Raw genomic sequence first — 12,587 nt, forward strand, 5'->3', positions numbered from 1 at the left:
TTAAGTGAGGGAAACAGAGAGCTATTTACAACAAAAACCAGTTAAGTGATTTTGTTTTAGTCAATTTTTTGTAATTTTATTTAAAAAGTGTTTTAGCTATTCAACATATTTAAATATTTATTTGGTTTTCCCAATATAAGCTGATCACTTATAAAGCATCTAAATAAATAGTTAGCAGAAAAAAAAAATAAATAAATCAATAAACAGTAAAATATCAATTAATAATGAAATAATCTCCTATTTTAGTTTTATAAAATTTATCTACACTCTACTTTCTTAAGCTTGTGATTGGGTCAATTTGTTTCCCTATAGCATAGGGGCAAAACAAGCAGCCCCATGCTAGAATTCCCCTATATATATATATAATATATACATATTTTTATACTAGAAGTTAATATTAAGGTGTATTGATCATTAGTTATATTTTTAGTTTTTATTTTTTAGTTGTATAATTAAATCTTTTTTTTGGTGTAAATGTTATTCAATAAATAAAATTATTTTTATAATCTATGGTTAATTATAATTTTAATTTAATTACCGTAATTTTTTTTTTTAAAAAAAATATTACAATTCAAATTAAACTTTTACTACATTTATATATCTCTTTTATTTTTTATAATAACTAATTGTATAGGTGGATTACACTTAATATTATCTTAGTATAATTAAAATATATTGAAGCTATATTATATATTACATGAGTACCATAGGAAACTTCGTATACTAGTTACTACTTAATTATAACGTCATGAACCATGAAAATGAAATTATGCATGAAATTCATTGTTTGGTACGCGGAGACACATTTTTCACAATAACACTATTGATTTCATGATTTAATTAATTGGAAAGACATATATATTGTTTTTTTAATGAGCTATGAAGATTACATACGTAGTTTCGTATTCAACAACTATACACGTCCTTGTGCCATTTAGTCATTGAAAAAACAATAATGTACATTGAAATATTATTATAGTCCATATTAAATATCGTACGTTGGTGAAATGTCATTTTCTCTCTTTGTATATACATGCAAAATGCAAATAGATATATTTTAATTTAAGCATATATATATATACATATAATAAGTTGGTATATTGTATCTGCGTACGTATCTTAATATATAGCCGATATATACAGCATGCACTTTTGTTTGTAGTTTATATTATATATAGCTTTATATTTTTATTAATTGTCCTTAATTTATGTCGTTGGTTATAACAACCAGTGATGAGTACTAATGAGATTGAGAAGGACACAAATGGTTGACTTAAAAACATAAAAGTTAAGGATTTGATTTTTAGTTCTACTATTTGGATAACCCTAATTCGGGCGGTGTTGTAACTTGTAGCATCTTTATTTTATGTATAATTAAAAGATTAAAAAAGAAAAGTGTTTTATACTTTTAACATTATTCATTCTTATAAATTAATTAGGTCCTTCAGTTCATTGACTTGATTAATACTAATAGAAATGACAATGAGATATATGTCAATTAATTGTCTCTCCATCTTTATATATATTTGAGAGAGAAAAAGTAATAATTTGTCTATTATCGATCACAATAATATTCACAACCCTATCATCTCATGTATGCATTCCAAAAACTAAATTAATGATAAAAGTTTAAGAAAATTATCTTACATATTTGTTTATCTGTTACATGCATACACAAATAATATATTATGTATTTGGTGAGAGAACAGATGTGTACTTGGACTCTTGGAGAGTAAGATAGTAATATGCATTTTGGAGATTATAATGTGATAATAACGTGATGACTCATCAAATAATACATTAAATAAATTGTCCAATTCAATATGTTAGATGAAGTCTGAAGTCATATATATATAATATTATGTATAGCACATCAATTTTCTGTTTCACATACATTTATATAAATATATATTACTATAAGAAAAAGTAGTCATCCATATACAATACAACTTGACGATAAAAATTTTAATCGCGAATACATGATATACATATATGATATATTCTCGAAGGTAGGGCTTATCCTGTGACATAAATTAATAATTGAAAGGTCATAAACTAGCTGACTAATTACATTTATGATAATCTAAAATATAATGACAATAAACAATTCAAACTATACACATATAATAACTGTATATATGAGGACAAATACCACTTTTTTTTTTTTTTAGGAACAAATACTACTGTTTAAAATTGGATATTGTCACTCGGGCCCACAAAATAAAATGCTACAAGTGAGCCTACTGATCATGAAAGCCGGGCCAGGCCGACTAGGGAGAATAAAGTTCAACTAATTAATTAGCCCATTTATTTGGGCTTTGGCTGCTTTTGCCAGTATTCATTTTCCCAGAACTCCACTTGCCTGATAGAACTATCCCTTTTGTGATGCAACTGAGAAATGGCCTGAGGATCGTTTGGGGGTAAAGAGCAGGGAATGGAGTCGCTAGGAGAGTTGACCATCGACTCAACCATGAAATTTCTCCAGGTCCCAGTGACTTGGCACAGCATGGCTTGGGCAGAGAGCTCCTCTGCTCCGGCAGGTATGGTTGGTTTGTACTTAAAAAGCTTTGCGTATTCGTTTAACAGATGGAACATGTAATCATACACGTACTCCATTTTCATATCTTCTTCTATAAACTTACTTGCTTCTTTCCCCATCGCTTCTGCCTAAACATATATTATATATAAATGCATATTATATATGGAGACCATTATATATACTAATTAGAAAACTAATTAATTACCTGGTGAGTGTGATTGTTACCCCAATCTACAGCGAACTTGAGAGAGGTGCACTTGGTGTTTTCTCTAATAGGCCAGTAGTGTTGCAATGGTTGCATGCCTCTTATGTAGAAATCATGGTAACGTGACTTAATGTACAAGGCCATTGAGTCGCAAGCTAATATGTATTTTTCACTAACAGACCATGCCCATCCTTCTGTATATATTTTGTATCTACATATATAATCGTTCATTAATTTATTTTATTTGAACAAAACAATTACCTACTAGTAGGGAGGTCATTTTGAAAACTACCTGTGGGTACACTGGTCTTCTAAATTGGATTTCTTGTACCCTTGTTTTTTCTTTTCTTCCCAGCTCTAATTAGTCAAATTTCAAAATTTAGATATGAAATGGATATATGATTTGTAGGAGAAAAATGCGAATATATTTGTATAATTGTAACCTGAATATAGATGCGGGTATTCCAATCATTTTTTTGGGAGACATTGCATTTAAGAAGGTCCCTTCTTGTAGGAGCCACATATGGGTTTCCTCTCCAATAAGCATAGGGTACCCTATCTTTCCATTTTGTTCTTTTGTTGCCTTCTTTTATGTCCGCCAACTCATTTTTCCATGGTTTTATATTGCACTCAGCCCTGTGCCATATATAAGATGTACCAGTACCTTATGTATTTTTACTGTCAATTTTTAAATAAATTCATAAATAATAAACAAAGAGATGTTATTTTGAACTAAACAGAAAAATTCTTAGTATTTGTCTTGCAAATTCATTCATTAAATTTATTACATCATAATCTTTCACAATTTTAAAAATGAAAAATAATGTAGATTAAAAAATTACATAAATAAAAATTAGAGTAGATAATCTTAAATGTGTAAGTAGCTCTTTCGAACGAACAATTATATCCCTGCTATTATTTTTATTTATAATTCCAAAAATAAGGGGCATATAAAATAAACAAACGATCAAAAAATATCTAATATATATTAATATGAATTTTTATATCTAAAAAATGTAAAAAAATAAAAAATAATGAATTTTTATATTTGGTATAGAATGAAAAATTGTTTAGAAAAATACTCAAGCCAACAAAAATTTTCATATCACTTGAAAAAATTGGTTTTTTTTTTCTTCACACTTTTTTTTTATATTTTTTTTTTCTTTTTGTCTTAATATTTAAAATATATTTTATTTTATTTAATATATATATTTTTTAAAAATAATTTTTTAATGAAGAATTTTTCTTAGAAAAATAGTATAAGTTAAATATATAATTTTTATATAAAAAAATAATTATTAAAATTTGGGGTGCAATGCAAATACGTTAACAATATAAATACGTTAATCAAATTTGGGGTGTACGATATTAATGGTTCGTAGCACTTTTTTTTTTTTTTGGTTATTGCTATAATTAAGTTTGAGTCTTATATATAACTTAAAAAAGTTAATAATAAGGTGCAAAAAGTACTATGCAATAATAATACTTTTATTTTATATAGAAAAATGCTAATTTTTACGATGCCAATTACATGCAACTCACAATATGGTATGGTGTTGGTTAATTAATATATATATAAATATATATATAAGGCAAGACTATGGTAGGACCTAGCAAAAGTTTCCTACCGGTAGAGAACTTTTTTTGACCATTAATTTTAGATCATGTGGTTATTATGATGTAAGGTGTATACTCTTACGATAGGACTGCTTGTATACGATTAAAACTTTATACATATTATAATAATATTTAATTATATTTATTTTTTTAAAAAATAATATTAATAATTAAAAATTTTATTAATTTTTATTTTGAATTATTTTTTTAAAAGTTATTTTAAATTATTTTTTTAAAAAAAGTTATTTTGAATTATTTTTATATTGGTATTTATTCTCAAAAAAGAATTATTTTTTCTAAACTCATTTTTTTGGCTTCTTATTTTTTTGGCTTTTCATAATATACTGATATTTTTTTTTTTATATGTTTACACCTAGTCTTTTCTTTGTTTTTCTTTTAGGTTGTGTGTGATTCTGGTGTTATTGACTGTTTTTTCAGTGGTTTTTATTTTGTTATTTGGCTGCTTTTTTGAGACGCCACTTATAAAAAAAATTAATTAATTTGGTTTGATATTATTTTTTCTACCAAAAAAATTGAGTTTAAGAGAAACAAGTTGGTACTGTTCCAATTAAAGAGCATATAAAATCATTCAAGCGATCTGATATCAGAAGAATTTTTGAAAATAAATATCTATATAAAAATAATTTAAATTAATTTTAGAAAATAATAATAATAATAATTAAAAAATAAAAATTAATAATTTTTTAATTATTAATATTATTTTATTTTTTAAAATAAATATATTATTAAAATATTATTATAATATGTATAAAGTTTTAATTGTATACAAGCAGTCCTATAGTAAGAGTATATACCTTACTTCATAATAACCACAAGATCTAAAATCAACGGTTAGAAAAAAAGTTCCCTACCGGTAAGAAATTTTTGCTAGGTCCTACCATAGTATTACCCTATATATATATATCTTTATATATTAAAAGTGCCTATCTAACGGCATTTCTTGGTTTAACAGAATATACTTAAAAATAAAAGAATATTCTGTTAAATTTAACGATTAGGTTTGATCTCCCGTTAAAAAATAAACCCAATAATTAAACCAAAAAATTAAACAATCTTTTAAATAAACAATCTTTTAAATATTAATAATCTCTTTTTAAATTAAAAAAATCATCTTAGCCACATATCTCTCTAACAAACCTATCTTGGGAGAATATTAATAATTTTTTTATTTATTTTTTAAAAAAGAAAAATATAGATAAAATATCTAGAAAAGATAATATAAAAGAAGATTGATTGTGTTGGCTTAGAAATTTTTGGGCTTGGGCTTAAAAAAATAATTAAAAAAAAAAGATGAAATGGGCTGTAATTAGTATTTACCTTATATGTTTGTGCTTATTTTTAGTTTTATTTTTAATTTTACCACCAAGAGGAGAAGGTTGAAAAATATTAGAATATGAAAATATTATTGGTGCTTATTAGTAATTTGCAAAGAATGTGAAAGTCTATAAATATATAGTTGTGTAGTTATTATTAGATATGAAGTGAGATAATAGAACTTTTTTCAATTAGAAGATTAATGTATATTTTACTATTAATAACATACATTATTATAACACAACTATGTTTTACTTACTAAAGATACTGACACATATTTTATTTTTATAAAACAAATCGTTCAAATAATTATACTATTTTAATTATTAATTAAAATAAAAAATTAAAATATTAAATAAAACTAACACTACGTGGCTTGGCACGTAACAATCACCTAGTATATATATATATATATAAAATGGAACATAAATAATTATAATATATGTAAGAGAATTCATTGCAAAAATATATATAAGAGAATTATATATTACCAGCCCCAGAAAGACCAATCAGGGAACACAATGTCCATGCTCCACCGATCAGAGCAGTATCGGAAAAGCGGCGGTGGTCGGGGGTTGGGTGCCCGGAAGTCCCTCATTCTAACCACCGGACGATCGTTACAGTCAAACATGAGCTCCAAATCAGGCAACCGACCAGGGTAAAACCTCAAAAGCTGTAAAATACCCCATATACTAAACATGTCTCTACTCTGTAACGACTTCCTATACTTTTTAACGTACGCCTTCCCTTCCACGATCACTAGTCTAAAATGCGCCGTCCTCTGAGCTCTCTCCACCATCTCCTTTGTGATTCCACTCTCCTTCCAATGGCCCAGATCTTCATGAATCCAACGGAAGTATGATGGACACGTCGACACAGTAGTAGTAGTAGTATTACTCACCACCGGATCACTAGGATTGATTAAAGATGACCAACTGGTACTACTGTAGGTGTAGTTTCTTGGACAAGTAGTAGTTTTTATTAATCTTGCATTTTCATTATTAGACTGCAAAAATTAATAATACAGATTAACAAATTTACATAAATATTCCTTAATTAGTTCATTAATTTACTTATACATATAATTTATGACTTACAACATTGATCCACCCTGCAGATAACATTATAACGAGAGAGAAAGAGAAGAAGATGAAAACTATCAGAATAACGGCTGGGGCGATGGCTGCCACCGCTTTCTTCTTGGAAACCGGCCTCAGCCAACGATTTCCTCCGGTATCATGGAGTACTACTATTTCTGATGATGATGACTCGTTGAACAAGCCAGTACCAGAACCTTTTTGATCATTGCTCCTTTTCATTTTCTTTTTTACTTCTTTTCTTTAAATATTGACTGTAGTAATAAACATTATCAAGATATATAGAAAAAGATTTTATGGATGATATATATATAGCTAGCTAACGTGATTGAAATAATTTTTTGGATACAAATCTATCCAAATTTGTGTTCCAATTTGGTATCTGATGTATTACATGACATTTACAGTTTAGTACTATTAAGTTGTATAACACTTTATAAATAGTTTCTTCCATATATTTGTTTTCTATTTGAATTACTTTTTTTTTTTTGACGTGCTATTTGAATTACTTTTAATTATAATAATTGTACGTTATTAGATTTTATATATTTATATTTTCTAATTAGTAGCTAATTTATTAATGGATGAATGATTACTTTTGTATATATAATTTATATAAATAATTAGGTGTTCGCGGTGCGGGTTATGCGGTTTTTAACCATTTTTTCAAACCAACCCGCACATGCGGTTTTTCTAATTTTCCAAACCGCACCCGCACCGCGATACTAAAAAACCGCAAAAACCGCACCGCAAAAAATGATGCGGTGCGGTGCGGTTTTTGCGGTTTATGCGGTTTGAACTATCACAATTTTTTTTTTTTTGAAATAATCATAAAATAATTAAACTATCATTAATATAATTATTCCAAAACACTTAAGAAAATACAACAAACTTGAGACTAATAAAAGTTATAACAACAACAATAAATCAATAATCTTTTTAAAGTTTCAACAACACACTTAAATCAAAATAACAAACTTGAAACTAATTAAGTTCTAACAACAATATAAATGTACAACTAACATACTTACATCAATAGATTAAAAATATAACAAACACAAACTTCCAACTCCAAATTTTAATACACATGTATGGACTTGGGTTTGTTGCTAAGAAGAGAGGGTTTGTGAAGAGTTATGGATTTTGCCCTAAGATTTATAGGCTTGGGTTGGGCTCATATGTATGGACTTAATAAAATAAATATAAAAATTGAAATTTTAAAAGATGCGGTGCGGTGCGGTTTGAATCGCGGTTTAATAATTCAAAACCGCAAACCGCACCGCACCGCGCGGTTTGGGAAAAATTCAAACCGCAACCGCACCGCGAAGAATTTCAAACCGCATTTTTTTTGCGGTGCGGTGCGGTGCGGGCGGTTTGAGCGGTTTGAGCGGTTTGATGTACACCCCCTAATGACAGTTAAGGAGGAACTTACAGTGCAGATAAAAACTCTCGTGAATGTCCACGTAAGTTATATAGTACTATATATAATATTACATGACACTCTAATACTGGTAAAACATGGAGAGCTAATTAAGCTAAACTAAGGTACGTACATGGTAAATAAACGTGTCTAGAAAGAATTAAGGTTATTTTGAGTGGTAAATATTGTGATATGTGTAACAGACTTGCTAAATAACGTGATTAAAGTCAAGGATTTGCTATGTAAGATCACCATTGAAGTTTTTTCCTCCTGTCCTTTTAACCTAATGTTTAACTGTGAAGGTTACTACTAGCTTCGCTTAGTTTCATAACAATTTTCTGTTGCAGTAGTAGCTTCAATTCTGTTGTATGGCTTTTAATACGTTAAAAATTTGAAAAAAAATTACAAAAATATATTAACACAGAAAATTTTATTTTTATAATTTGAAAGTTGTGCAGAACACAATAACAAATATTGTACGAAATATAGCATTTTATCTCGGCGTTAATTTATTTGGGGATAAGATGAATGAGGTTACATCTCAAAACTAATTGACAATATTCATCTTATATATGGTAATTTATTTTTATATATTAACAATGTGTGACTAACTCCAATACTAATCCCTCTAAACTCAAGCTAACATCGATAAATATGATTAATACTTTCATCATCTTTTATTACACACTGATTTAATGATTTTACTTGCATAATTTGACAAGTAAATCTCACTGCTCAAGAGTTGCAAAATAAGTCACCTAGAGAATCATACTATAGTAATGCTACAAATCGTCCAATGATTGTTTAATACCTTTTTTGTAAATTTCAGATAACTAACTAAAGCCTCTCCAAATAAAGCACAAAAACAAAGATAAATGGACTGAAAACTGAGCAAGACATCTCTCACTATTTCGAGATAGTGAAGATATTGTAGTTTCGAGGTTTCAACGGCCAATTACAGAACGGTGGTCTTCCTTTCAGAAGTTCTGAAGTTGAATTGTATTCTTGTGCCCTTTCCTGTACAAAATAACACATACTAGTTGGTACATAAGTGTCAAATATTAAAACCAAAAGGTTATAAAGAACTGGTTCTACGTCTTATATATTGTCATAAATTTAAATAAATAAAATATCAATTCTGAATGAAGAGAAGCGTCTGTTCGTACTTTGCAGAACCAACTTTCTCAAGGAAAGAAGACAGTTTTATTTATAAATACAGTACAAGAAGAAGATAATTTATCCTATTTATAAACCAAATAAAATAAAAGGTGAGAGAATCCGGCCAATTGTTGGAACTGGCTGTATTAAATTACCTTCCTACCAAAACATCACCCTTCACAAACTCATTTGGAACCCACACAATACTAGCATAGAGCACATTTCATGGAAATTTAAATGTACAAGTCAGTTGAAGTATATAGACATCAGATTTCTTCAAATTGCATCCTAGTTCCCAAGTCCCAAGGAAAAGGGGCAGGGAGAATTTATTTGTTACTCGGGATAGTAAAAAGATGTTCACATATTGATACTATTGTCGTATACCTTGAGTTCTTGATAAGAAACATCATCTTCTCGGTTTCCGATAGGAAATTCAAATCTTAGTGACAAGAAAAACTCCAACAATCGCTTTCTGTTGAATAAAATCAAAATAACATGATTATAATTGCATTATGACAAAATTCTTCTTAAACGATTTTAACAGCTCTTACTTGCATAGAGAAGACTCGGTTGATGGTGATAATGCCCCCTTAGAAGATGTGCCTTGCTTTCTTCCCGTTGTTCCGAGAATGACTTCATGCAAGCCAGACTTATTCCAACATATTGAATATCTGTTGGCCAATATTTATAAATCTATAGGTAGCAAAAGCCAGTTGAGAAATAACAGCAGCAGCAGCTAGAACAGATCAAGTTCAAAAATCAAATACCCGCATGTTAAAGTAATTGAAGCAGTTTCCGCATGTTGAAACTCCTTTGGTGGTATTGGAGCTGCCCAGAATAGTGGCTGCAAGTGACATTACAAAATTATGACCCTATCATACTGATAATAGATGTACCAGACATTACAAATTCACAAACCTGGTTCACTCGAAAGGGACTCATTAGCTCATTCAACAATAATGGACGAACTCGATCATATAAAGCCTTCTTCAAGCAATCCTCCACAAGAACCTCTCTGGAATAGTTAGAAGATTGACCAACAGTAATGGAAGATAGGTAAACAGGTTGCAGTAAGTGAGAAAGCAAAGCTCCTGAAACAAGATGAATAGCCTTATCTTTTAGCCATACTAAAAAATCTAATATTAGCATAATATGTTGAAGATATACTTAAATGGTACCACACCTTGCCGCATGCACTAGCAAAAATGCTTAACCCTACTAGAAAATTAGCATGTGTTGCACGAGCTATGTCATGATGAAAAATTTAAACTACTACAGTTTTCTTTCAAGTTTTTGTGGTTTCATTTAGCTATTTTTTAACCTGGGAGGCACTTCTTGTATAAAAAAACATACCTTGAACTCCAACAACATTCCAACGACATATCTTGTCAGAGCAGCTGACTGATGATGTCGTATTGCCTCGACCAGGTTTTCTTTGGACTGAGTTACCAAGTTCTGAAGCATCACCTGAAAAATAATAATCCTGTAGTCAATTAACACCTTAGATAATCAAAAGCACAGATACAATTAAGCTAATATTTAAGGATCCACTACAGAAACTCTTTATGGAAGCCTCTCCATTCATGGAATCCTTGAGCTCAGCACAAGATGGCTGGAAACCGCATTCTGTTGGTAAAACATTCTTCTCAGGTGCAAATTGTGAACTCAACGAAGCATCCCCACCTACATGAAACATATCAGAGATCCATTATAAAGAAGTTTTTCAGAAATGTGCATTACCTAAACCAATGCGATAGCCATAGGAAAAGGTAACTGTTTATTATACTTAAAGCATTACACATAGTTACATGGAAGCTGTGATATATACATGTGTAATTGCCAATCCTTCTTCATTCTATATTTTCTCCTCCCCACATTATCTTGGTCCAGTTCCAAAACCAAGGTTTCATCATCATCACCTTCAGACTGTTTGTTTCCATCACCAAGTTTTTGTTTACTGTAAATTTCAGAATTTAGCTGAATCTGCGTGTAAAAGTACCTATTGCCATAGAATGGGAAACCAAAAAACTGTATTATTTCCACATAACAAGTCACAGACTTTGAAATATGCACTATCAGCCAAAATGAAGTCACCAAGTAGCAAACCAACAACTACATAGGTCAATACCGATTCTGAACCTCAAAATGGAAAATTAACAAGCAGAAAAGCAAATTTCCAGTCATGAATTCACTCATATTGTTAGAATTTTGGATAAAGTAAATGGGTTCCGTCTCAAAACTAATTATATATGGATTTTATTTTCCCGCATTAGCAATAATGTGGGATAACTCTAATAAATATACAAATAAAATCAATAAAATTAACAAACTTTCAATGAAATCCGTACACGCTTATATGTATGTCTATCTATAGGCACATACATAAAAAGCATCTATAACAAAATCACTCCAGAAAGAAACAGAGTAGAAAAGACCTCAACAAGGATCTCCGTGCAACGATTTCAGCGTGAGAATCGTTGACTACATCACCATGGGAGCTCAAGCGTGATCGCCCTATACATTTCGTCCCGGTTCCAAGTGCTACAACTTCCAATTCTGTTGGCACCATAAGAACTATACATAAACTCATGTATACATATACACTCGTATAGTAAAGGAATAGCTGAATTGATTTCCTTGAAAATGTATAGAGAGAGAGAGAGAGAGAATAATAGGGGATTTAATAGAGGACCTTGAGAAGGGGAGGAGATGAGAAATGCAGCTAAGACGGTAACTTCGCGACCTTGAGGCTTTCCTTTCTTCGGGAGAGACTTGTAAAGCGAGAAAACCTTGCCTGAAACTTGATTCCCCCATTGTAGTTTCGTTGGAGAAGAAGGAGAGGACGACGCCGTTTTAGGGAAGCACTCCATATCCAGTTGTCCACGGTTCAGACTTCAGAAGCAGAAATCTCTGTACAGAGCTCGGAGCCTCTAGACATGGTTTTTGGGCCATTTTGCAATGAGGTTGGACTTGAAATGCACCTTCAGCATTTGGACCACGTAAGAATAAACACAATGAAATAAGGCCATTTACTGCTATTTCTCATGAAACAATAGGGATTATTTCAGATATACTGATTTTTTTTTACATTTTTACGGACATTTTTTTTTTTCGCTTATGAAAAACAATGTTGTTTTCCTTCTAAAAAATAACAAATCTGTGAAAATATAAAGAAAAATAAAAATTCTATAAAACATACATAAAAAAATGTGGTAC

At 29.8% G+C, this 12,587-nt stretch overlaps 2 protein-coding genes across 2 annotated transcripts; both read right to left on the bottom strand.

The window, feature by feature from the left end:
• Positions 1 to 1,583: 1,583 nt before the first annotated feature.
• Positions 1,584 to 7,410, bottom strand: LOC115706537 (uncharacterized). The gene is made up of 6 exons (XM_061114007.1): positions 6,794 to 7,410; positions 6,188 to 6,702; positions 3,188 to 3,380; positions 3,037 to 3,101; positions 2,745 to 2,955; positions 1,584 to 2,667 (listed from the first exon to the last, which is right to left on the bottom strand). The coding sequence occupies exons 1-6, from the start codon at positions 7,013 to 7,015 to the stop codon at positions 2,308 to 2,310; spliced, it is 1,566 nt and encodes a 521-aa protein (XP_060969990.1). The 5' UTR covers positions 7,016 to 7,410; the 3' UTR covers positions 1,584 to 2,307.
• A 1,432-nt stretch (positions 7,411 to 8,842) lies between these two features.
• On the bottom strand, positions 8,843 to 12,383 carry LOC115706525 (tRNA-specific adenosine deaminase TAD1). The gene is made up of 10 exons (XM_030634201.2): positions 12,064 to 12,383; positions 11,807 to 11,927; positions 11,180 to 11,370; positions 10,926 to 11,054; positions 10,725 to 10,838; positions 10,290 to 10,462; positions 10,139 to 10,215; positions 9,923 to 10,042; positions 9,756 to 9,843; positions 8,843 to 9,230 (listed from the first exon to the last, which is right to left on the bottom strand). Exons 1-10 carry the CDS (start codon positions 12,239 to 12,241, stop codon positions 9,120 to 9,122), a joined length of 1,302 nt encoding a protein of 433 aa, XP_030490061.2. The 5' UTR covers positions 12,242 to 12,383; the 3' UTR covers positions 8,843 to 9,119.
• Positions 12,384 to 12,587: the final 204 nt, after the last annotated feature.

Source organism: Cannabis sativa, chromosome 1 (assembly GCF_029168945.1).
Source record: "Cannabis sativa cultivar Pink pepper isolate KNU-18-1 chromosome 1, ASM2916894v1, whole genome shotgun sequence".
Lineage (NCBI taxonomy): Eukaryota > Viridiplantae > Streptophyta > Magnoliopsida > Rosales > Cannabaceae > Cannabis > Cannabis sativa.